At 38.1% G+C, this 26,693-nt stretch overlaps 1 protein-coding gene across 3 annotated transcripts in view; it reads right to left on the bottom strand.

Moving 5' to 3' along the window:
* Positions 1-26,693, bottom strand: part of LOC124790089 (tyrosine-protein phosphatase Lar) — a 537,690-nt gene that overhangs the window by 95,241 nt on the left and 415,756 nt on the right. For 2 of the 3 annotated variants that reach the window (XM_047257656.1, XM_047257657.1), the window contains exons 4-7: positions 20,047-20,322; positions 19,185-19,469; positions 10,444-10,544; positions 6,119-6,314 (exon numbers count right to left, since the gene is read on the bottom strand). In XM_047257656.1, coding sequence (XP_047113612.1) covers positions 6,119-6,314; positions 10,444-10,544; positions 19,185-19,469; positions 20,047-20,322 — 858 coding nt within the window. Of the gene's footprint in view, positions 1-6,118; positions 6,315-10,443; positions 10,545-16,785; positions 16,810-19,184; positions 19,470-20,046; positions 20,323-26,693 lie in introns of all 3 variants that reach the window. The other variant, XM_047257655.1, reaches the window with a different exon arrangement.

Below are 26,693 nucleotides of genomic sequence, written 5' to 3'. Positions count from 1 at the left end.
GATAGAATGTGTTTTGCCAGTTACAGTGCTGGAATAAGTGGTGGTAGGAGGATGCATAGGGAAAGTCTTGCAGTGGGGGTGGTCACAGGAGTAGCAGCCATAGGGTAGGGAGATAGGTGCAGAAGGAGCATAGGGTCTGACAAGGATATTGCGGAGATTGGGAGAGTGACGAAAAGCTATTCTAGGTGTGGTGGGCAAAATCTCAAACAGAATGGATCTCATTCCAGGGCATGATTTTATGAAGTCATGGCCTTGTTGAAGTAGCTGACTGATACAGTCAAGGCCAGGATAATACTGGGCGAGAAGTGGTGTGCTCTGAAGTTGTTTTTTGGGGGGATCATCAGTACCAGGATTGGATGTGATGGCCCAGGAAATCTGCTTTTGAATTGGGCTGTTGGGATAATTATGTCCGGTGAAGGCTCAAGTGAGGTTGGTGATGTATTGCTGTAAAGAGTCTGCATCTGAACAAATATGTTTGCCTTGAATGACAAGGCTGTATGGGAGGGAACGTTTGACATGGAAAGGGCAGCAACTGTCAATTTGTAAGTACTGTTGTTTGTTAGTAGGCTTCATGTGGACAGAAGTGTGTAGCTGGCCTCAGGTGAGGATGAGATCAACATCAAGGAAAGTGGCATCGGATTCAGAATAGGACCACGTGAAATTTAATTAGGAGAAGATATTTAAGAGATTCCAGGAATTTTAACAGGTCAGCCTCACAATGAGTCCATATAGAAAAAAGATGTCATCAATGTATCTAAACCAAACCAGGGAATGAAGGCTTATGGATCCCAGGAAAGTCCCCTCCAAGCGACCCGTGAAAAGGTTAGCATAGGAAGGAACCAACCTGGCTCCCATGACCATACCCCTGATCTGATTTGTATGTCGGCTCCTCGAAGGTGAAGTATATGAGCAAGAAGGATGTCATGGGCTTGAAATCAGGTGGGCATTGACTGAGAAAATTGCAACAGCAGACAGACTATGTACATGGGGGATGTTGGTGTAGAGGGAGATGGCATCAATGGTGACAAGAAAGTGTGTAGTGGGAGTGGGATGGGCACATATTTCAGATGATCTAGGAAATGGTTGTTATCTTTAATATAGGAGGAAAGTCTTTGTACTATGGGTTGCAGGTGTCAATCAACTAAGGCAGATACACGTTCGGTGGGTGCTTTGACAGCCAGGATGATTGGGTAAAAGGTGAGGGTGCATGGTTTGGGTGGGATAAGAAGTTCTATGGATTGAGATGTAAGTTCTTGTGAGGGGCCTGAGGTTTCTAGGAGGGACTGCAGGGCAGTTTGAATCACAAGGACGAGATCTTGATGGCAGATGCTGTAAGTATAAGTGTCAGACAGCTGTCGTAGACCTTCGCCAACACACTCCTATTGGTCAAGTACCACAGTGGTAGATCCTTTGTCTGTTGGGAGGATGATGATGAAGTCATCAACTTCTAGGGAATGTAGAGCCTGGAGTTCTGCAGAGGACAGGTTAGGGTCATGTTGTAAGGACCCGAGGAAAGGTTATGAAGCAATGCTGGATGTACGGAATTCTATTTTTTGCCGCCCCCACCCCACCTCTGATACATACAGGGTGAGGCAGTGAAACGGCACGATTTTGCAAAACCACCAAAGATTTATTTACAAGTAAAATCATAATAGTTGAACATGGATCTCAAATACAAGAGTGGAAATTAAAGATTTAACTTAAAAACAATCATTTTTTAAATATGGTGTCAGTGAGGTGTCGTCCTTGGTTTTGCACACATTGTCTAAGCCTGAGATGAAATTGTCCCATGATGTTTCGTAGCATCTGTACTGGAATGTTGTTAATTTCCTGTCGAATTCGCTCCTTCAGGTCTTCTTTTGTTCTTGGTGGATTTTCCTGGAAGACTTTGCACTTGAGGTAGCCCCAAAGAAAAAAGTCTGGTGCCGTCAGATCTGGCGAATGGGCAGGCCAGGGGAAATCGCCATTCCTGCTGATTAGACGTCGTGGAAATGCAAGTCTGAGCAATTCCATTGAGACATTAGCAGTATGGCTTGTTGCACCATCTTGCTGGAAGAGTGTTTCAGCATCTGGATCATGTCGATCAATTCCAGGCAGACCAAAAATGGTCAACATGTCAGCATAACGTCCAGAGTTTACCGTCACTGTGTTGCCATCTTCATCTTCAAAAAAATAGGGCCCCACGATTCCACAAGATGACATTGCACACCAGACTGTTACTTTTTCAGAATGGAGAGGTTTTTCATGAAGTTCGTGCGGGTTATCTGAGGACCAATATCTGAAGTTTTGCTTATTTACGTACCCACTAAGATGAAAGTGGGCTTCATCACTCATCAATAAGTTATGCACTCTTTCTTCATTTCGTTCAATAACGTTAAGCATTGACTGGCAAAAGCATATACGGTTATTGTAGTCATTAGGTTTAAGGGCTTGCACTACCTGAATTTTGTATGGATGATAGTGAAGGTCACTCTTCAAAATCCGTCTTACTGATCGATTGCTGAGACCAAGTTCTGCGCTGTGCCGTCTCGCGGATTTTCGCGGACTTCGTCCCAACGCTTCGCGCACACGATTAATGTTCTCGGGTGTCCGGATTGTTTTTGTGCTGCCGCCTCTTTTCTTTGTTGTGCTAGCAGTAGCTTCAAAGGTTTTAACCCAAAGGAGAATGGCTTTCCTTGATGGCACGGGAGCCCGTGGCGGCAGGTTGAATTCACGACGAAAGGCGCGTTGAGCACCAACCACACTATCCGCGTTTTTGTAATATGCCTTTACGGCATATACACGTTGCGCACTCGACCAACGCTCCATGGCTACTGAAACTTCCACCACTCTAGACGCCCAAGGTCACTTCCCCCACTCTCGCAACCCCCCTCCGCGCCCGACAACCACTATCGAAATCGTGCCGTTTCACTGCCTCACCCTGTACAATGCATTTAGCTTTTCACTCTTACTAACTTGTGCACAACATTTTAGTAGTAATCTCTATCTTGCATATTATCCTGTCTTTTACCTTTAAGCTATCAGGTTTTCAGATCTCATCCAGTACAGTCCCCAACAATCAGTCTTTCCTTTTCATCCCATCCAGTAAGTCTCCCCTGACCCAGGGTTCTGGGTGACTTTTCTGAACTGTACCCCTTCCCCTAAATCTCTCCAGTCCTTTTCCTTCATCCCTCTTCCTTCCACTTCAATTCTTCTGCCAGAAGAAGGAGCCACTGGCTCTGAAAGCTTGTAAAAGTTAAATCCTTTTGTGTGTGTGTTCCATTGCCACTGCTTGGCGGGTAGAGTTTGTATCTATCCCTTTATATTATATTATCAATAATTGATTATTTTTGTTGTTATTTTAAATATGGTGTAATTCAGGGGTGCCCATACAATAGTTTGCAGGGATGTGCTAGACCTGGAGGTACAGAGTACTTTTAATATTTTGGAAGATACATGGTGACTTGTAAGTAGCCAAAAAGAAGTTCCAGCTCTGACCCTACTAAAAGCCTGTTTAATACCACCTTTTAAATCATTTTATTGAAAGAAAAACATCTGACTACACTACATTTTTTCCTTTCCCTAAGAGACAGGGACCCAGGTCCAGACATGGGTGCCCTTACTGCAATTGGATGGATAAAAAAAATCTGACCACCATGTAGTGGCAGGAGAAAAAATCTAAAAGTTAAGTAAAAGTGTAAGCTTTCTGAGTCAGTAGCTCCTTCTTCTGACAGAATGGTTGAAGGCAAAGGAAGAGGGATGAAGAGGAAGCACTGGCAATGTTTAAGGTCCCTGTAAACAATCAAACGTGTTTGACAAAATTGCCCGTATCTAGCCATGGATTTGCCAAGCAAACTCATACACATTCAAACAGCATTTGTCAATCTAACCTCACTTTGAAGCAGATTCTGTCTGTCTTCGTAAGTATTTTGACAGTAGTGGGACTGACCACAAATGCAGACAGACCAGTCCTGGGATTGATTTTGGCACTGTGTTTAAAGACAAAGAAGAAGAAGAAGAAGAAGAAGAATGGCTTAAAATGAGAGATTTGTCCATGAATATGTGCTAAAGGAAACACTACCCTCAGAACTTAGTGATTACATCAACTTTCTTTGAATGGATAATGATTTTTTTTTTTAATTTGTTAAGGCTCTCTTAAACGAGCAAACTTGTCTGCAGAGTTGATTCTTACCCAGCCATGGATGTGTCAAACACGCCTGTACATTTAAAGCCTGTCAATTTTACCTTACTTTTGAACAGAAGCTTTTTACATGTGCTGTATTTTGGCACTAGTGTGAATGGCTACAAGTGCAGATAAAGCATTTTTGGAGCACAGAGAGCTGCATCAAACCACTCTTTGGACTGAAGACCACAAAAAACAACACTGACTCTGGCACTGAATTTAAAGAAGAAGAAAACAAGACACTGGTCCATGTAATGGTTTAAAATGAGAGAGAAATATACAACTGAAAACTTGTTAGTCGGAATGTTACATTCAGAACCTGACGATTACATCAACTTTCCTCAGATGGACAGTGAAACATTCAATAACTTGTTTAGCATTACTTTGCCCTTGCATTGAAAAATAAGACACAAGTTTTCGGAAATTTATTCTCTTCTACTTATTCCTCTAAGACAGTTCATTATAATACCACAACGTAGGAACATATAGCCCACATCATCCATGGAAGAACCAGAGAACTTTGATTTCTTTTATTTCATTCCACTTCCACTTGTATGTGACTTTATGCATAAATACTGATTCTGTTCATAAGCTTTTCATGTGTAATATATGGCTGGGAAAGATGCTACACCTCTACCATTTTGGTAACTGTCAGTGCTATTTTGTTTTTATACTTGACTGCAGTTTCTGTGGTTGTGAAAACCCACAATATAATGAGATAAATTGTAATAAAACAATTTTTCACTAAACATATGTGGCAGAACAACATTACAAATAATGTCTGGCATCTTGTAAAAATTTCCATTAATCAAAATTTCTGGCAAATGCTTCAAACATGATATACGCTTGACAAAAACATCAAAAAGCACTATACATGATCAAGTATTTGGCAAGCATAGTTAAGTTTTACAAAATGTTTGACAGTTTATGGGGAGGCTTTAGGAAATGGGGAGAGTTCAGAAAAGTCACCCCGAGTTCCAGGTCAGGGGAGACGTACCAGACGGGATGAGGAGGAGACGCTGATTCAGTCTTCCCCTGCTGCTGCTTGGTGAGTAGATTTGTTATCTATCTAATTACATTATATTTTAAAAAACTGATTATTTTCATAGATATTTTAAGTATAGTGTAATACAATTTTTACTAAAGATATCAGAAAACATAAACTACTGAAAAAATTATGTTTATCCTTGTAAAAGAATGCATCTACTTTTACAACAACAATATGGAGTTTTTTAGTAAAATTGTTACGGGTTTGGGACAACATCAATATATGACAAAACTACTTAATTTTCAACTGTTATCACTGGCAGTCTTCATCAAGGTCAGAAGAAGCATCACAGTAGTTTTATCACATCATCATGTGGCCACACACCCAAATGAGTTTTATTGAAACAAACTCCACCTGTGAAAGCTTACACTTTCATAATATAAGGAAACTAGAACAAAATGTAGTATTCTCTTCTGGAGTTCTAGGTACATCTTCACTATATATACCCACTAATGAAGTTTGTAACAAACAATGCAAAGTTTGAAAATAAGTACTGATATCCATATCTATAAATGTCCAACAGGAAGCAAAGAAAATTTTTAATTTAACTTATCAATGACTTCTTCTCTAAAGATGAATTTCTAATAAAAATCAGTAGCATGTATTGTGTACAACAAAAAGATGTTTACTGTTGTTGTCAGATTTAAGTATCTTTTACTACAAATATAAGTAATGTCAAAGAGCGATATGCTTCATTTTTATTAAATTTAAGCCACTGTCTTATTTTGTAATCTGTAAGTGATCAGTAGATACTCATCGCACAACAAATCTGTAGTCTGTAAATGAACTCATTTAGAGCATTACATAAAAATCATGCTAATGTTCAATGGAACATGTTATCACCTCACACAAAAATAATATAAAACAGTTGTAATATCTAAAATGTAAAACTGCTGGTATATTCTTACCTCCCTGTTGTGTCTTAACCAACACTGGAGCAGAAAGTGGTCCAGGACCAACACTTGTGAATGCTTGCACACGGATAGTGTAGATTGTATGTGAGATGAGATCACTGATTGTTGTCAACTGGTTGTTGTCCACCAATTGTGACTGCCAGGATGCCATTGGTTGATTTGGTGTTGTTGTATAGTAAACCTTATAACCCTATGGAACACAGCAAAATAGTCTCTGTTTATGAGTCAGTTTTCAATGAATTACTCTCACAAGCTTGGACAGTGAAGGACAGCCATTCATGTCATTCATTTTCATTCCTGACAGAGTCCAATTATAAAAAATTAATTTTAGCATATCACTAAGCTAAAAAATAAACACCACATATAAAATATCCTCACACACCTCTAATCCTCCAACCTATACCTACCTGGACTGGAACAGCTGTACCACATCCTTTGTCAGGGCTTTGATTATCTATCATCACACCCTGAAATTAGGGGCATCATACACAAGATCCTTCTCACCCCTCCTAAAGTGGTGTTCTGTTACCCACCCAACCTCCACATCCTAGTTCATCTCTCGGCCACTCTAATTACCCAATCCCTTGCCACAGGGGCCATGTACCTTGGAAGACCAAGGTGCAAGACCTGCCCAATCCACTCACCCAGCACTTCCTGTCCCAGCCCTGTCACATGCTTATCCTACTCCACCAGAGGCTGGGCCACCCGTGAAAGCACCCATTCATATATCAGGCCTGCTGCAATCACTGCTCAGCTTTTTATATTGTTATGAGTACCAACCAGCTGTCTACTAGGATGAATGGCCACCAGCAAACTGTGGCCAAGAGCAGAGTGTATCATTCTGTGGCACAACATGCACTTGAACACACTTGAGTTCACTGGCTGCTTCATACTGAGTGAGATGGTGCAGTGGTTAGCACATTGGCCTCGCATTTGGGAAGACGACAGTTCAATCCCGTGTCCGGCAATCCTGATTTAGGTTTTCCATGATTTCCCTAAATCACTTCAGGCAAATGCCGAGATGGCTCTTTTGAAAGGGCATGGCTCACTTCCTTCCCCATCCTTTCCTAATCCGATGAGACCTTGCTGTCTGGTCTCTTCCCCCAAATTAACCCCCCCCCCCCCTTCCAACTCCGGACAACCAGCTGCTTCACAACCTATACCATCCGGATCTTCCTCTCCACCACCAGCTTTCCTGAGCTGCACAGATGGGAGTTATCCTTAGACCACATTCTCTGCTCCCAAAACCATACCAGCCTCAACCAACATTGTCCCCACACTCTCCATCCAACTGTTTCTGCCCCCCTGTCCTATCACCCTCCTCATCCCCTCACCCACACTGTGAGCTGTTCTCTGCCAATGCAGTTAACAGTCTCTTCATCTTACTTGCTCCTCTCCTTCCTACTCCCTGTTCTCCCCCCCCCCCCCCCCCCCCCCCTCTCCCACAGCCTTCCAACACTGTACCTAGCAGCCCTGACCTGCCAACTCTAGTCCTTGCATGTTCCACCAGACACTCCAGACACTGCTGTTTCCTCTTCTCTGACCAACACCCTGCTGTCCTTCTCCCTTCCCTGGCCCACTCCAGAGTGTTGCTCCCATTTGATGCATTTCAGTTGCATTCTTGTCAGAGCAGCCGGAACCAGTGGACATGTGTGTGTGAGGTGTGCTTGCTTGGGTGAAAGTGTATGTTTCTTTCCTGAAGAAGACTTTGGTTGAAAGCTAAATGTATACCAGTCTTTTCATTGTGCCTGTCTGCAACTCAATGTACCATCTTTATGGCAAGCAGCAATCACACTTTTCATAACACTGATGATATTCCAGCTTGGACTTTCGATTGTTTAATCTAAAATAACTTACCACAGCCAATAAGTGGTAATTATTATTATTATTATTATTATTATTATTATTATTCACTTGAAAATTAAGTAGTGTGTATGTACACAAGAAAGTTTCTCACAGTGAAAATATTTCATGCTCTCCTCTCCTTTCTGAATATACACGGTTTAAATGCTTGGCAAACAAAATCATAAAGCCACTCTCTGTCGATTTTATTTATTACTAAATGAAACTTGTAATGGCCACCCAGTGTTATATTATTTCAGTTTTGATATGTAAATGTATGACAATCAACTCAAATCCACAAAAGTGGTTCATTGAAATGGGCTCTTATGATGCTGGCCATCATCTGAATCAATTTATTACTCAACAAAGTGAAGTGGTACTGTTGCCACAGTGGCAGCACTGTTGTGTTAATGCCCAAGAAAGATGGAGGGGCGAAGTAGAGCAGTAGGTACTGGCAGACACTCCTGTGTTCTAATGTGATGTTCACTGTCATGTTCATTCGTTAAGCCTGTATCTATTTTGTTAACCCAATCAAACATCACTTTGCGATTGCCACTTGTCTAAAAGAAATGGAGTATATAAATGTGCTGTTCCAATTTAGTCAACTCTGTGAAGCAAGATTATCAGTGTCTTTGCAGTATTTTTATTTAATAGAAAGTGGAGGCAATCGAAAAAGTGATGTTTAAAATTTTTTATCTGTATTACTCCTGCCAAATCGTGCACATTATGGAAAATAACTGCCCAGTGATCACAGGTTGAACATTATTGCCATCAAACATTTTGGGAACTACTAAATGGGTAATCAACATAAAGAATGTGTGTCATGCTCTAGACTTTTGAGCATAAAGACTAATTGGTTCTCCTGACGAGTGGTGTAGCACAGGGGAATGAAACATGTACCTGAAAAGCAAGAAGTTGTTTGATTGAATCACATCAGGTGCTCTGAAATTATTGTTTTTAAATCTGTATGAAAATTACTTTATTCATTATTTTTATTTAATAAGCTGTATTTGTTTTATTTCTAATCCTTTGCCATGTGTTTTTAATTATCATATAGACTTTTTTATTTGCCCATCACCTTATGGATAGTTTCAAAGAACTTATTCTCCACTGCCCTCCCTTTCTGAGTTGCCAAATGTTTTGTCACCAGCAAATGACTGTGGATGAGAGCATTTGCAGCAAGAAAAAGTGGATATAATAATTTAAAAAGTAGCCAACTACGAAAGATAATATGGCTGCCTGCAATTAGTGTTGTTTTGTTAGTTTTTAAAATATTTCAGCATTTGTATATATCTGATTGTCAAAGAAAGATAAAAATATGTCAGCCCACAGGGACATATTTGATGCTCACCATCCATGTTCGCACAGCAACACAACAATGTGCACTACTTTGATTGGAGTGAGACTGTAGCTATCCACGTGACTAAGTTAGTTCCTGCTATTGTCACATTAGCACTTCCCCTTGCTGGGTAATACATAACATGTGCTTCCTTTGTAAGTAAATGTTTATTAGTCGTGTTTATACAGTGTGCTAATATATAAAAATTATGAACTATGGACAATCTCCCATGCCTTCTCTCTCCAGTCATCCACTACCTCCCAAAGTCGCACTGTCCAGCCACAAAGGAGCACTACCCTCAGTATCACCCATGACTGGAACAATTGAATCACTTTCTCCAGTAGTGTTTTGACTACCTCTTATTGTGCCCTGAAATGAGGAATATCCTACCCTTGCTGTCCCTACCACAGTGGTACTCCACCACCCACCAAACCCACACAACATTCTCATCAATCGCTGCTCCACCTCCGCTTCCAATCCCTTGTCTCATGGCTCATATCTACAGGCCTACACGCAAGACCTGTCCCATACATCTCCCACCACCACTGCTTGAGTCCAGTCACAAGCAGTCATGTAATCTACAAGCTAAGCTGCAACCATTGTGCTGCATTTTATGTGGCCATGATAGCCAACAAGCTGTCAGTCTGCATGGTCTCAGAAATAAAAAGTACTGGATTCCATACAAATGAAAGATCATGACCCCTCCACCTAGATTGCTTGTCCCATAATACACAGTTGCTCACAGTCTGGCCTCATTGGCCAGAGACTGTGGTAATGTGTGTGAGTTGTGTTTGTGTGAATGTGTGTGTATGTCTACTTTAGAAGACTGCCTTGTTGGTAGAAAGCTCACTTTTTTAGCAGTTGTGCCTGTCTGCAACTCAACATCTCCACTACATGGTGAGTAGCACTCTATCCTTATCATAAAATTATTAACTATATACTTTGTTCACATTGTGGTATAAAATCACCTTATTTATGAAATGATGTATTCTCAGTAACAAATTTCAGGGTCTTCAAACTAGTAAGAAAGAAATACACATTCTTAATCCCATATCGTAGTAGCTAATTTGAATCTAAGTGGGAAAAAAAGGAGATACAGCAGAGATTAATGTATTTTAGATACAAAAACTGTGCTTACAGTGACTTGTCCATTAGGTGTCTCAGGCTCATCCCACTGAATCACCACCGTGCTGGAACTCAGTGGCCGGACTTGGACATTCCTGGGTGCCGTCCCTGGTTCTGCACAATTGAAGACGCATACGTTAAGAACAACATAGCAAACACTCCTGTCATGAAATCACCTCTACACATTGATGGTCCCAGAAATAAAAAGTACTGGATGCAATACAAATGAAAGATCATGACCATTAGCAAGATGATTATTCAAATATGCAATAATAATTGGTAAAATTAAAACAAGTGCAGAAAACACAACATTTAACTGTGCAGCATCGGCAAAAGCAAAAACCTGTAACAACAGCAACAGAGATACCACAAAATCTCAAACAACTATTGGGTAGATAACGTATTAAATGTAACCAAAAGCTTTAAGAACAGTAAAGATGACAGATTGGGATATTATTGATGAGAAACAGGAATAACTATAGTGTTTACATTCACAAATCATGGCCACAGCTCTAGAACACACTAATTAGCAAGTAACATATCCTATCAAAGCTTAACTACGAAAGAATAAATCTGCATTTTGGGCTTCATAGGTGAAAGCAGCAAAATACTTTGTTGCCTTTTAGTTCATACCTGAATTTGCACCATGCTCTGTTTTCATCCTCCTCATTTTTTTCTTTGTATTTTCATTCTCTCTTTCTCACTCTCTGTCTCTCTCTGTCTGCATTGCCTATACAACTGTAGTAATAACATCTCTTTTCTGAAGGGCGCAGATAATGTATTAAACATAACCAAAAAATTTAAGAACAGTAAAGTTGACAGACAGAGATTTCTTACTAAGTTGGATGCTATTTCTGTTTCACTTTCACTGCTCCCATCTCCCTCTTTGAATGACTTCTAATGTTATTCTTCCAACTCTTCCCTTATGACACGCTGCTTGTGGAATCTCACTCTTCATCAACATCTACTTTCAAATTTTTATATCAACATGTAGTTAATTTCACTGTTTACAGGAAAACTAGTAGTGACACCTTTGTTAATAATCGTAATTTTGGGAACTATAAACTAACAAAAAACTGAAACCTTGAGAAATATGAGGCGCACAGAAAAGGAGTAGTATCTCTTGGAGAAGTGACTTTTTAAAAGTAAGAGTTGAACAGCATATCCTGATTTCATATACACTTCTTGGAAGTAGTAGTAGATTACCTTAAAATACAAAGCATCTTGCTTCACTATTCAAACATCTTTCTGCTACTAAACTTTTTTGCTTTTGATGCATTGATAACCTCATTATTGAGTGGTAAGCAGATGCTCCTTTGTCCCTCAAAAATTGTTAGTTATTTGTACTTGACTAAAACAATATGAATAAATATCTACTTAAAGTTTCTCAAAATGGATGTATAAGTGTCCAAATAATTTATCCAAAGTATGTTACTAATATCAATAGTACACTATTAGTTTTGGTTCAGCCCTGTTATACATAAAACCGTGCGGTTAAAGGCGCTGCAGTCTGGAACCGCAAGACCGCTACGGTCGCAGGTTCGAATCCTGCCTCGGGCATGGATGTTTGTGATGTCCTTAGGTTAGTTCGGTTTAACTAGTTCTAAGTTCTAGGGGACTAATGACCTCAGCAGTTGAGTCTCATAGTGCTCAGAGCCATTTTTGAACATAAAACCAAAACAGTCAAACCTTTATCTGTTTCACATGCAATTAATCAGATTTCATGTGACTCAAACATTGTTAAATTGGACTAACTACACTCCATGTACCACATCATTTCACAACACAAATCAAATTCAGAAATGTTTACTGAGATAGACAATAGATCTACAACAACATCTATACTCCACAAACTACCTGTCTGGTGTCAGGTGGAGGGTACATCTGGCACAACTATTTTATACAGGTGATTTTCATTCGTCAAAAATGTCATAATGAATCATTTTAGTTGGTTTTCCTATATGTGATTACATCTCAATAACCACTATTCTGACATTTCTTTGATGACTGACAGGAGGAACTGTTTATGTACAGTAACTGAGCAACTTTTTGTTGAGCTAAATATTTAGTGCTGACTGCTCTTGTACTTTGTAATTTGTACCTTGTCACTCTTGTGAAGCAAAAATATTTTCTTACACTTCTTAACATTCTTTATAATGCCTGTAGTCATCGAGTTTATACCAGATTTACTATCAGTGATGCCACTACCTACACTAACTGATCTGAAAAGTTTGGGTCTGTTGGTCATTAACATGTGAAGAGTTAGTTTTCTATCTGCTCAAAGTAATTTTCAAACAAGACGTTCAGAACAATCTTACATGAATCTTTGGCTGTGGCACAAGTCTTCATCATGAAGCTCCCCATTCTGTAACTAGCAACTGATTACACAGGTTGACATGGGAAACGACCTTCAAAGCTGACGTTCCAAAGCTGACCTCCAAAGTTGACGCTGCAGAAATCAAGAGTCGAGTGAGTGTGAGAGCTAAATAAGGTGCTTACACATGTTGTTGTGAGTGATATTATTTCACCAAAAATTTGCTCAGGAAGGCAATGTGTGAAGAGCCCATATATATTTTGTTCCATATGGAACTTACATGATAATTTGTTGACAAATAACAGAATTTATGCAAAAATCATATTTCGCTTATTTCATCATGAAGGTCTAAGATCAGAGCAAATCATTTGCACCACCCTTTATGTGGAAATGGAGTGAAGGTAAAATGAAATGTTTCAACTTCACTATTCTCATGGTACGGTGCAACGGGAAGAAGTAGTGGGATACAATGAAGAAACTTAAACAAAATCTGGTATCTGAACTTAGTTTTGCTAATCAGAACTCTACCTCTTGGTCCAGAGCTGCCAATCTCATCTCTAGCAATGTCAGTGGATACACATAAATTCTCTGAAGTCGCAGTAACTCATGTAAAAAGTGAATCTTGTTATTCCGAATGTAGTACTGAAACTAACCCAAAACCTCTTACTCAAACAGAACTTAACAATTTGATGAAAGACATGGGACTCAAGAAAGACTCAGCACAACTTCTGTGATCATGTCTCAGTGAAAATAATGTACTTCCAAAGTGTAAAAAATCGTAATAATGGCATCAGGGAAATATTGTGGAAGATGGTTTAACAGTGTTTTACAAAGACGTCACTGGATTAATAATCAGAGCAGGAGTTCAAAATTATCACAGTAGGCAGTGGAGGTTATTTATAGATTATTCAAAGCAAAGTTTGGAAGCAGTATTGTTACATATTGGAAATGAACCAGCATCAATCCCAGTCGCATATTCAGTACACTTAAAGAGACATACAGTGCCATGAAAGTACTCCTTCAAAATGTGAAGTGTGAAAAACACCAGAGGCTTGTATGTGGTGACTTTAAACTGACTGGCACTCTTCTCAACCAGCAAACATGGTACACAAAGATATCTTTATAAATGTGTGAGTGGGACAGTAGAGCACATCATGAATACTGGAGTCACAGAGAGAGGTCTCAGAGGAAAACCCTGATAGTGGGATTGAAGAGCATTGTGAATGAGCATTTGGTTAATCCACATCACATTTTATTGCCTCCACTGCACATCAAATTAGGACAAAACTGGAAACCATTTCCAATACCAGTGCAACTAACCCCAAATATATCAGCTGTAAAGTTGAAAAAATGGGATATTTGTTGGACTCTATATACATAAGTAGATGTGTGATGAATATTTTAAAAGCACAACTATGGAAACAGAACAGCAAGCTTAGAGAAGCTTAAAAAATATTATGCATCATTTCCTTGGCTAGAATGAGCAGCCTTATTACAGAGAAATAGCAGAAGATATGCTACAGTATTATGAAAAGGAAAGTTGATACTCTGCATTTAATGGAGGTGCTGAGTTGCAGATAGGCACAACAAAAAGACTGTCACAAATAAAGCTATCGGCCAGTAAGACCTTCATCAACAATAGACCACACACACACACACACACACACACACACACACACACACACACACACACGAAAGCTTTATTTGTGACAGTCTTTTTGTTGTACCTATTACGACTCAGCATCTCTGCTATATGATGAGTAGCAACTTTCCTTTTCATAATATTGTTAGATTCCACCCTGGATTTTCCATAGTTAGAAGATATGCTATAATTGTTTAAACAGTTAGGATGTAAAGTCTCCCAAAACCTACATTGTCTAATGTCACACATAAACAATTTTCTGGACAATTTAGCTGACACATCAGAGGAACACGGTGAACGGTTCCATCAGGAACTTAAAACTCTGGATTGTCATTACCAAGGTTGTTGGAGAATAAACATGATGTCTGACTACTGGCGGCATATCACACATGAAGGAGAAGTGACACTCAATGGGAAGAACACAGTGTTCATTCACAGGAAAACGTAATGCCTCCATCTGATAAGTGTCCAAATCACCGCATTTGCTTCTTCTGATTTATATGTGTCTCATATTAATTTTTTACCATTTTATGGTTCCATTTTACCTCTATCTGCCTGTAATTGCTTTCGGAATTCATTGGGTATATGTTTCAACGGTGGTGGTGGTGGTGGTGATGTGGTGGTGCAAAACCCTCATGTGTTTTAGAGAAACAGGCTTCAGATTTATGACTGACACAATAGATTAGTCAGAAATTCATATTTTCTTGCAAATCCTAGACAACAAGACAAAATTTGTCGACCTATGTTACCCTGTTTGACCCACTTTTGATGCTTTTCTTTGTCCAGATTATTTCAAATTCAGATATGTAATAACATCAGTAGATATTACTGAGTTCTTTGCAGCAATAAATATGTTGCTAACAATGCCATCCAACCTATCCTTGAAACACATAATCATACCTGAATTTCACTGCTACAAACTTTCGGTTTCAGACAGCTATCTGTTTCTAATGTTACATGGCCATAGTTAGATATAATACGAGAGGTTAATTCTGGGGCCTGCTCCTGCATTTTACTAATACTACATCAATATTCTCTCTTTTGCTCTACAAGCTACATTAAGCTCTCCTCCAAGAGTAATGTGAAAGATCTTTCTTTGATCACAACAGGTAATTTGACACTGACTGCATGGAGGGATACTAATCTAACATTGTCCATGTACATGCTACACTCACTCTACTAACTCACTAGCTACTTTCTTTGTTCAGTGCATGCCTGTCCTGATGAATGGGTCCTACAATTCTTCAGTCAATAGTGGAGGTTGAGAAACTCCCATCCCAGATCGATGCAGAATTGTCTGAGCCTCTATTTTAGACTTCCCACCCAAATCGAAATCTGAGGACTGTCATTGAGTCTTAGCAAAATGCTGCAAATAACGACCCATCTTCCACTCTGTGTGCGACAATAGCTGCCAAGTATCTAAAGGAGCTGAGTATGGCCTCAAAACCCAATCATCATTCATACCGATGTGAGATATTATTTTCAGGCTATCTTAGACAAGACCTTCCTACAAGCATACCAAATGCACACTGACCTACTTTCCCGACCTACCTGCTGTTTTCCTGACGGGCTCCATTACCCACCTATAAAATACATGATAACTATTGTCATAAGTATGGTGAGGAAATGTGAACAGCATTTCCTCAAATTTGTTAACATGGGTCCAGGATAGTCCTAAGAGAACAATTTCAATTGCATACTCTTAATAAACTACTTCACATGTCCCACAACATGCAAAAGGAAAACACTAATCTGAAAAAAGTGCATTACACAATATGCAAGTGAGCATTATAAGCAAAGAAAGTTTTGAAATAAGAATAAAAGCTTTTCAAAACATTCTTTACAACAAACTTTTATCTTTTGTAACAGCCATAAAGAAAACAATAAATTGTTAATCTCATATGAGAACACCTATGCCTCATGGCTTGGTAGGTATTCAGATAGTAACATAGCAAGAGATGTGTATAATGTGCTCATATATCTGGAGCATAGAAAATAGGGTAATAACCACAGATGAGAAGAAACAAGCTCAGTCAGTGATTCTCACTGTCTTTTACTTGATTCCGCAGTACCATCACTCAAGCTAACACTGCCTTTCTCTACTCAGAAATTCCTTCTCGATTTGTCCCCATCTCCCTGTGATCTATTATGTGAGTTCTATTTTAGTATGATGAAAAAAAGAAAAAAAAGAATTCGTTTGATGAAAGAAGACATTAGTTCAATCTTATCTCCCCCCCCCCTCCCCCTTTGTTTCCTTCAACAAATGCGTAGCAGTATTTCCACAAAGATGTCATCATGTTATGGTGTACCTGCTCAAAGTAACTTAGCAATAAAACACAAGCACACACAAGCAAAAGCAACACATGCAGACCACATTAATGAAAAAGTCTCCAACTTACTGCCACCTCCATAGGAAGAATCAGCTAGAAAGGCAAAATAAAATTTCAATTAATCTATTGTGTATAAAGATGGGGCTACAAGTTTGTAGACTATTTAATTATATTCTCACAATATCACAAACTTATATAATCAGTATTTGAGAGTTTTAAACCAATATTTCACTATTATTATTCGACAATTAAAAACAAAATTTTTATGTCAAATTTTCAGGAATGTTGACATGCAATGAGTTATTAATAACAATGTAACACTGTTGACAAAAAATGAAATTAGTTAGTAAGTGACAACTGTTATATTCTAAAACTCAGAGTGCAGATATTTTATAAAGTGCACATTGCAGTGCTGCTGAACTGGTGAATACCAAGCAGGAAAATAATTAAATCATTGGATGAAGAAAAAATTAACAACATACCAGATTGGTGTGGTACGGCATCTAACACAGGTTAAAGAGTTTTTAACCTACTTGTGAGTGCTATGAGAGAATGAAAGGCATTGTGAGATGAAATTACAGTGACATCAAAGCAGTGATATAATAGTGGATACGTAAGTGCTCGACATAGCACACACTACCAGCATTTAGATTCAAAGAGGGTTGGAGACAAAAAGCAGCTAAACATTTACTAATTTGCTCTCTCTCATTTGCGCAACACCTCACAAACAGTAAGACTACACATTAGAAAATTACAACTTACATCCATCGATTAGATTCCAAGTTTGAGATAAATGCCATCCATCGAATAGTTTCCGAGATTGGGCATGAAAATTGAAAAATTAGCTCTTCAAAAATTGCAAATAAAAATGACGCAAATTTTAAAAAATTCTCTTCTTAAGTCAAAAAATACTAGGGTACAAAAAATCTTACAAAAATTTTCAGTTTTAGCTAAACAAGACTACTGTTAAAAACTACTGTTGGCATGAAAAAATTTCATTGAAAGGATTATGAGTTATGTAAATTTTTGTGTGGAGTAGTTAAGAGTCGCAATATTTGAAATAAACACGGCTGGAGGAGAGAAGACGTTGTACTATTTGGTTCTGTTGGTCATATGAACTGGGATAAAACTTTTTTTTTAAGCACACTCATTTACATATTTTGTCTGAATATATTGACTATAAGCCACAGATACCAAAAAGCAAATTATAGTACAGCACCAAAGGAAGGAAATTGCTAACGTTAGTTTGAGAGAAGCAGCAACATTTTCATAATCTCTAACTTGAAGCAGAAAACTAACAATCAGAAAGGAATGTATGAAGAAGAATGCGTGTTATATATTCCTGTCATTCTGTAGACATAACTGTATTATTTTGTCACATTTAATTTTTAACTTGTTCCAAATTATGCAGTAATATATGGATAGAAGTGATATGAAATCCTGCATGCCCTACTTCTCTCTCTCTCTCTCTCTCTCTCTCTCTCTCTCTCTCTCTCTCTCTCTCTCTCTCTCTCTGTGCATGCGCACATGCACCACGCACTTGAATGTGCACAGAATGTGCATGCATACATGTGCTCATGCCTGTGGAAAAAATAAAATAAACACACACACACACACCTATTATGCAAAAATATAATTTCTTCTAAGGAAAACTGCACTAAATCTGTCTCCTATTCTAGATAAGTTATATAGTTCTTTCATCAGGGTGGAGTAAGGGAAAGGTGGAGAAGGTCACTCAGATCCCAAAACGAGAGGGACCTATCTGCTGTGAGGACTTGGGTGGCCAAAATGTGATAAAACTCGGCCTCCCTCATCCTCACAAGGTTCAACAGTTCAGATAACTATGTATACATTTTTTTCATTTTTAATTTATCTATTGATCTGTACATATTGTATAATAGCAAGAAAATTAATGCAGAGGTAACTAAGTAAAAACTGAAATACTTCAATACAAACATGCTTTATTCAGTTTGTAAAAGAAGATACTGTTCATTTGGGAATATAATGCAAAAAATATGATGCATATTGAAAAAATGAGAAAAGATATGAATCGCTGTTTTTAATTAATGGCATTATATTAACATGTAAGCATGCTCCAGGAAAATGTATTATTTGCAGTAAGGACTTGTCCCTTTCCCTGTATTCTTTTCATCACAGCCTATTAAAAAAGCAATTCTGATTTTAGAATTCCATTATTTATGTCCACACAGTTGCTGGGTAGACAGTGAAGCATCAAACACACAGTGAGAAAGAGAGTGAGTGAATGTGTGTGTGTGTGTGTGTGTGTGAGTGTGTGAGAGAGAGAGAGAGAGAGAGAGAGAGAGATTATTTATTTAGAGTAGCTGAACATCTTCCTTAACATAATCAGGTGTTCACAGCGACCAAACCTTACAGTATTCACAGAATATGTAATGGAAACATACGCACAGTTGAATCAAATAATTAACTATTAACAAATGAAAACCCACTTGTCTCGCCTGTTGTGACAACTGCTGGGGCACTGGGCGGTCCACGGCCAATGTTGTTCACAGCAATGACGAAGAGCTCGTATTCTGTGTAAGGACTAAGTCCCCTCACAGTGTAGTACATTGTTATAATGCCAGAGATTTCACTGTATGCTTGGTTGGCATACTTTGGTTTGTACTGAATTACATAGTATTGAGGATCTTCTGGATTGCGATATTTCCAGGATAGGCGAACCGATGTGGCTGTGACATCTGACACAGTGACATCTGTTGGTGGTCCTGGAAGAGCTGCAGGTTAAGAAAACTATCAGAATGATCATCAAGGAAGGCCTAAATTTCAGCACACTGACAAATTAATGGACCTTTTGTTGCATAGCTGTATAGGTACACGGTTTTTTGATTTTTTAATAAATTATCTCTATACTCCTGAAGATAGGAAATAAAGAAACAGTCTTCACACAAGACAGAAACGACAACATATTCATGTTCCCTATCCATTTACTTCTCAGCACACCTGCGGGTGCTCCTCTCTTAGTGACTGCAAAGTAGGCATTTGTATCTGTCACATATTCATGTCATCCTGCAACCCTGATTGTTGCACATTTTCTAATTTAGAAGTTTTTCTTACTTTATAATATAATGCATTTAATTAATTGTGACACATCCTGTATAATATCAAGTTTCTTTTAAAATGACATATACTACAAAATACTTGAGAACACTCCACTTGGTATTAACAAAAAATGTTATTACAACAATACTGATGTAAGTAGCTGCCTTCCCTGAGGTATCACACTAAATTACAGTTTTGGAATTTTTTATGTAACATCTAAATGAGGCATTAAATACAGACTAAATTACTTACTCTGTACTTTCACACTTGTTGTTGCCTCTATGACACCTAGTGCACTAGCAGCAACACATGTATAATTTGCTGATTCTTGTATGTTTGTAAGCTCCAGCACATTTTTACCAATTGGTAATTTGTCATCTGAAGTAATGTCTTTATCAAGACCTTTACGCCACTTGACATAAGGCATTGGTGATCCAACAGCAACACACGTAAGCTTGAGGTCTGCACCCAACATCACCTCCTGAACCTCTGGTGGAGGGATTGAGAACTGTGGAGGCACTCGACGGACTGGAACAATCCAAAATTACTTATATAGTACCTGATTAATAATGTTTCAAATATTACAGTTAATACTGAACAGTCCAGTGTTATGAGTCTTGTAAACATTTGAAACTTCACCACTTTTGAATGATACAAATTTATTCACTACTATGCTGTGGGTGTAACACTTGTTACAAAAAATAAATATATGTGAGGACAGATCACTACTCATCCAGTAGAAGATGTGCACAACAATGGATAGTCATGTACGATGGATGATAACCAATTACTTATCCTTTATGCATGCCTATCCAATTCATTATCTCTTCTGGTTGTTGAATACTGATTACACACACACACACACACACACACACACACACACACACACACACACACACACACACACACACACAACCTGCTACCCATGGCTGCATTCGCATGTCAGTAATTTTGTTATTATGAGTGATGGTGAGTTACGTAACTATTAGGGTATCTGCCCCAGGTGACAATTTCAGGGGACACCAAATTCATATTCACAAAGCGCCTAGCATTCAGTGTACATTGGTCTGTCGATTATGCAAATGATTTTGTAACACAGACCTGTTGCTTTCTGAACACATTCTAAGTTGATTTTGGGACAAATCATAAGTTGATTTTTGAATGTGTGCATAATATGTCTGCCAGGAGAATCCCCATCGCATTTAGAAATAAAAGCTTTCCCATGGTGTTATGTGTGTAAATGATGTGGGTAAAAATGACCATTTGTGCCAAAACAACCACATTTACTTGACATGTGTTACAATTGCTGCAATATCAGAAAGGCCTATTTCATTTTATCTAGCAGACAGTGTCAAAACAGATGTAATCAAATCAAATTGAGAAACCACACCAGTCATGGGTACTATATGTATTAACAGCATTTTCAGTATTAGACAACGAAATTTTGAGTTTTCATGCAGCAAAATGTGTAACGAAATTTGATGAGGTAATAGATTCTTCCACTGAAAGTAAAGCACACCATGTAAAACTGTAGCAAAATTAGAGAGGAAAAAATACTGGGACCTTAGGATTGAAGAAATGTGTACTGTTTTGCTAGTCTTGTCTTTACTGGTTTTTGTGTTTACTATATTCAATTTTATATCAACAAAAGAGAAAGTTATTAGCTAATAGGCAATAAAGAGCACAAATTTTATGCAGTGTACTTAAACTCCCAGTTACAAATAATCCCACTAAGTATTAAGTTTGAGGTTGTTTTTTTTAAGGGGGATAAGGATCTCAAACCGGCCAACTAGAAGCAGGAGAGGCACCACAGGACATTTTAATTTCCACTGTCCTGAATATAGGTTTTATGGATACCATTACAAAATATACACATTTGAATTCCACAGAGCAAAATACAGTGATGTGTATAGAAAAATGCTGTGTGAAGAGGCCTGGCACTACACTTTGGCACACGTTTTAAGTAACATGTCTTACATTTCATCGAACATATGTTTTATGTATCAAACCCTTCAGGAAGGTGCCCACTACAAAATGAACATATTTTAGAAAATTCGATTTTTAAAAAATTTTTGACATCCTATCTCAAACACTCGAGAGAGGGAGGGAGGGAGGGAGGGGGGAGCACCACTATCAAGTTTTTGCACTTGCTTGATAACACCACGTAGAAAGAATTTAAAGATTTAGTTGACAATGAAAGAGCAAAAAATTACAAAAGTGACAGATAGGATTCATTGTTCTGACATCAAAAAGCATTTTGTGATAAATTTGCAGACATGAAGGATATGATGAAATTGATGGTATGAGTAGTAAATTTTCTGAAGTTGCACACATTATTCCACTGTCGGTTGCAACAGTTTTCTATGGAGTTGTACATAGAATAATGTAAAGTACATCGGTTACATGAAGGGGCATACCTACAAAAAATTTCTGATTTCAAACCCACTATTGTTGAATTTCTGAAGGAAAAAGGAAAGCAGTAACAAAAATTAGAACATCTGGAATAGACAGCAGACACTGCATTTTACATGGACTTGTCTGCACATTGCCCACAATAAGCTGTTGCAAGGTGTGAAACAACTTATTTCTGATCTGATGGGGAAGCATTTAAAAAGAAGATCACATTGTGGAAGAGACAAAGTTTGGCAAAAAACACTGTCTAATTCCTTAAGCTCAATGGCATCAAAGAAAACATGGATTTCGAATAATTAATTATGACCTTGAAAGAATTACAAAGATAGTTTGCTAAACATGTTCCGGACACTGCCCTTCTTACATCTACCATTTCAGTTTAAAGTGCCCATGAGCATGTGCAGATGGAACTGATTGATCTGCAATGAAATTCCTGTTTAAGAGAGAAATTATTTTATGTTATAACTATACATGAGGTATAAACTGTTTTCCTCAGGACGAGTTTCCACATCTCCTTAATTTCGATCAACATACGTGGGTGAAAGGGTTTTTTTGATTATGAAACTAAATAAGTTATGATTATGTGGCAACCTGCGTTTGAAAATTTATGAATCTGTCTGCACCTCTCTCTATACCGACACTTTGTAGCAGATAAAAATTATGTCTTCAGCACACAAAAATACCTAATTAAATAATATCGAAAATTTGTTTTGTTTGTGATCTAGATTACTGACAAATATGAAACATAAAACTAAGTTACATGCAGTGTGACTGCATTGCTATCTGTAAGCGCTGCATTTGCTGCTTCTTTCACTTTCCCATCCTCATGCTCAGACAACATTGTACGGAGGTAGGGGGAAGTGTGCAGCCAGATGGGAGAGCTATGCACGCATGCAAGAACACTCCTTGCATACCAAATTCTTGGCCATTCCTGGGGTAAGTGGATTCTGTTAAATTTATAGGATTAATTCTACATGAAAATTTCAACTGGAATATGCACCATATTTAGCTAGTTAGTAAATTATATAGCTTTGCATTTGCAGTGCGAATCTTATCTTGTGGTAGTATCATGGAGCTACATAAAGCAACATACCATAGTAACTGTCAACCAGTAAGAAGACAATGTTGTTTCTTGGGGAAGTTTAAACAATGTTATGTCCCTAGCAAAGCTACGGCATAAATTATGAACATGTGGCCCACACAGCCAAGGAAACCATGTCATCCATTATTTGAAACATAGAACTTTTAACATCCCTTCCATAAATGTCTGTGGAATTGCTATGTTTATAAATAGAAAATCAGAATTTATATCATATACAGTTATTTCCTTAATGTAATACAAGAAATAAAGACAAGTTAATAGGTACTTGGTATTCATCAATTACAATAATAAAATTAAATGCTCAACACCCCACAATTTGGAAGCAAAAATCTATGACAAACTAAAAGACAAGAACATTCTCAATATGAAGCTAGATCTGCTGAAAAATAAGCTTCATTGTCCTATACTCTGCTACAGAAATATTACTTCTGTGTAGAGAGTTTATGAAAGAAGAATTGAATATAATCAAGATGTTGTATGTCACTAGCCTTATTATATAAACATAGCTTTTGAATCTCATTTTATATTACTGTTGGCAGGCTGTTCTATCTCATTAGCTGTGTGTTAGAAAACAAAAAGAATACATCTGACAAGTTCATTGAATAAAATATGCAACAGTTGGGGTCAGGTTGGGCAGAGAGGGGGACGATGTACAGGCTGGGAGGGGGAGGGGGGGGGGGGGGTGAGAAAATAGATTGATGAAGAATTTTTTAGTAAAACCACAATGACACCATGACCCCATGTTCAGATGTCGGGAAAAGGACAGAGCAAAAATTAGTAAAAGATGATATTTGAAAACTTGTGATAAACCTTGCTATATGATTCATGTTCTTATGATTACTCTCATAATGAATTATTTTGTTGTGAATTGCCCCAACCACCAATTTATAACCTCACTGTTGATGAGGCACACCTATGAAATGCCGCACACTATCAGCATTTTGGCACATGGGCCGATAAGCTGTCGCTGAAAATCGAATAAACTGAAAGCTTATAATGGTAATACACAAAGCCTATCAAAGAGCATGCTGTTCAATCCAAAAGCCATTAAATCAGTGCTTGTTTCACCTTATGACTGATTTGTATTATTTCTAACACTTTCTTTCTGCAAACATCATCCCATCAGAAGCTCTAGGATTGGAAAATGCTCTACAAGAGGTGTTTTGTTCTTCCATCCATCTAGCCACAACTTTCACGAATCATTACTGTTGTTGTCTAATTTTTTATACACTTCTCCATTCCCCTCACATCTCTGCAATCTTCCCCATTTATTTAACTTCCATTTCTCATCTCTGATTTACATTCCACATTGGTTCTCTTGTATCTCCTGCATTTCCTTTTTCTTGTCTATGTTGTGCTTGTTCTTTATTCTTCCTCTGTTACTATTGATTTGTGTCAGATCTATCCATCTACTTCAGCCTGTTCTTCCTTTACCTATGAATAATCAATTGTTGCATATGACTAATCAATGGTTGCATCTGACATTTCTAAACATTAAGATTTTCACATTTTCTTTAGTAATTTCATCCGCCACATCCCATCAAATCTCAGTTGACCTACTACTCCACATGATTTCCCTACACATTTCTTGATTAGCCTCATTTCCTCCAGTATTATTTTATTTTGACAGATGAAATTGACTTTGCTGTAGAAGTTCTTATTGAACCATCTTTTCTGGTACCGACTTAGAAAATGTTTCTGGTTATGATGCCTCCACTCACTTAGAAAATGTTTCTGGTTATGAATTCCTCGAATTTATTGTTATCACAGTATTTCAGAAAGCATTGAAAATCTGTATATTAAGTAAGTTATCAATTAAATATTCCACTTGTAATACTAATCAAAAAAGCAAAGAAAGGAAGTGCCAAGAACAGGGATAAATGTTGCAAAACATGAGGCAAAAAAAAAAAAAAAAAAAATCTATTAAAACTTCATTTATAGTGAAAATACAAAATGAAATAACAAGTAGAAAAACAAGTGAAGAAATGTCAAACAATGAAAAATCCATGATGGAATGTAACAATATCATGGAAAGGAAAGTTACCACTCACCATTTAGCAGAGATGCTGAGTCACAGATAGGCACAACAAAAAGACTGTCACAAATAAAGCTTTCGGCCCTTCTCAAGGCCATACTTGTCAAAAGCTTTATTTGTGACAGTCTTTTTGTTGTGGCTTCCTGCGACTCAGCATCTCTGCTATATGGTGAGTGGCAACTTTCCCTTTCCATAACAATACCTTAACAGTTGCATACCAATGCGGGGGTCAGTAACTGACCCCAACGAAGTTTTTAGGCTAAACCTCCTGTCGTGCTCAGTAGTTTATTAAATAAATACACGACATTTATCGTAATTATAATTGCTACAATTGACAATAAGAACAGATTTTGGTTTACACTCATTGTTGAGTTATAGCGATTGTTATAACTGAAGGTGTAGCACTGCTTCGCTGCGGATCCCTACACTGGAAAGCACGCTAATGAGAAGAACCATAACGGTGGCCCTGAAATAGTTAGAAGATTGATAGAAATGTCTAACTTGAAACAACCGGGTAAAAATGTTACCTTGGACAGAAAGTCAGGAGTGGATACATTCGATAAGTGTGTAAGAACGCACAGCTGCCATCGAGCAACGCGTTGATGGGCAATGGCGGTGTTTTTCAACTTGATTGACATAGCAGCATACAATTCATCTGTTGTATTTCAAGATACACACAAGGAATGGACAAAGAATTACCCAAAAAAGAGTTCTGGAAGAAAGAAGTACCTGAAAGATCTTGCTCGTGGACTTTGTGACCTCAACATGAAAAGACACGCTCAAACTGCTGTAGGCTAAAAAATGGTTCAAATGGCTCTGAGCACTATGGGACTTAACATCTGTGGTCATCAGTCCCCTAGAACTTAGAACAGCTTAAACCTAACTAACCTAAGGACATCACACACATCCATGCCCAAGGCAGGATTCGAAACTGCGGCCATAGCAGTCACGCGGTTCCAGACTGAAGCGCCTAGAACCGCACGGTCACACCGGCCGGCTGCTGTAGGCCTACATTCAAAATACACTACAGCGTTATCAAATTTTGGGTATGAGTGTAATCAAAATCAAGGTACTGTGAGCAGAGGAAACAACGTTACGGAGCCGCAACGGAAAGTAACACATGCAGCTGTGCATAATCTGTCAAAGAAAGGACGCTCTTACTTATGTGTCAGAAGCAAAGACCGTAAGTACATGAAGGCTTTCACTTCTTGCAGGAAGTATATCTGCCCTGCACACACCAAGAAAGAAGAAGTAGTTCGTATTGTAAAGTGTTCTGAATGTGAATCTGAGTAATCCTTGTAATTGTGAAATTAATAAAAATAAATGTAAAAAAACTATTTATTTTTTACT

This window comes from Schistocerca piceifrons, chromosome 3, assembly GCF_021461385.2.
Source record: "Schistocerca piceifrons isolate TAMUIC-IGC-003096 chromosome 3, iqSchPice1.1, whole genome shotgun sequence".
Classification (NCBI taxonomy): Eukaryota; Metazoa; Arthropoda; class Insecta; order Orthoptera; family Acrididae; genus Schistocerca; species Schistocerca piceifrons.
Note: the sequence above shows the minus strand (reverse complement) of the source record. Positions and strands in the feature narration are given on the sequence as shown.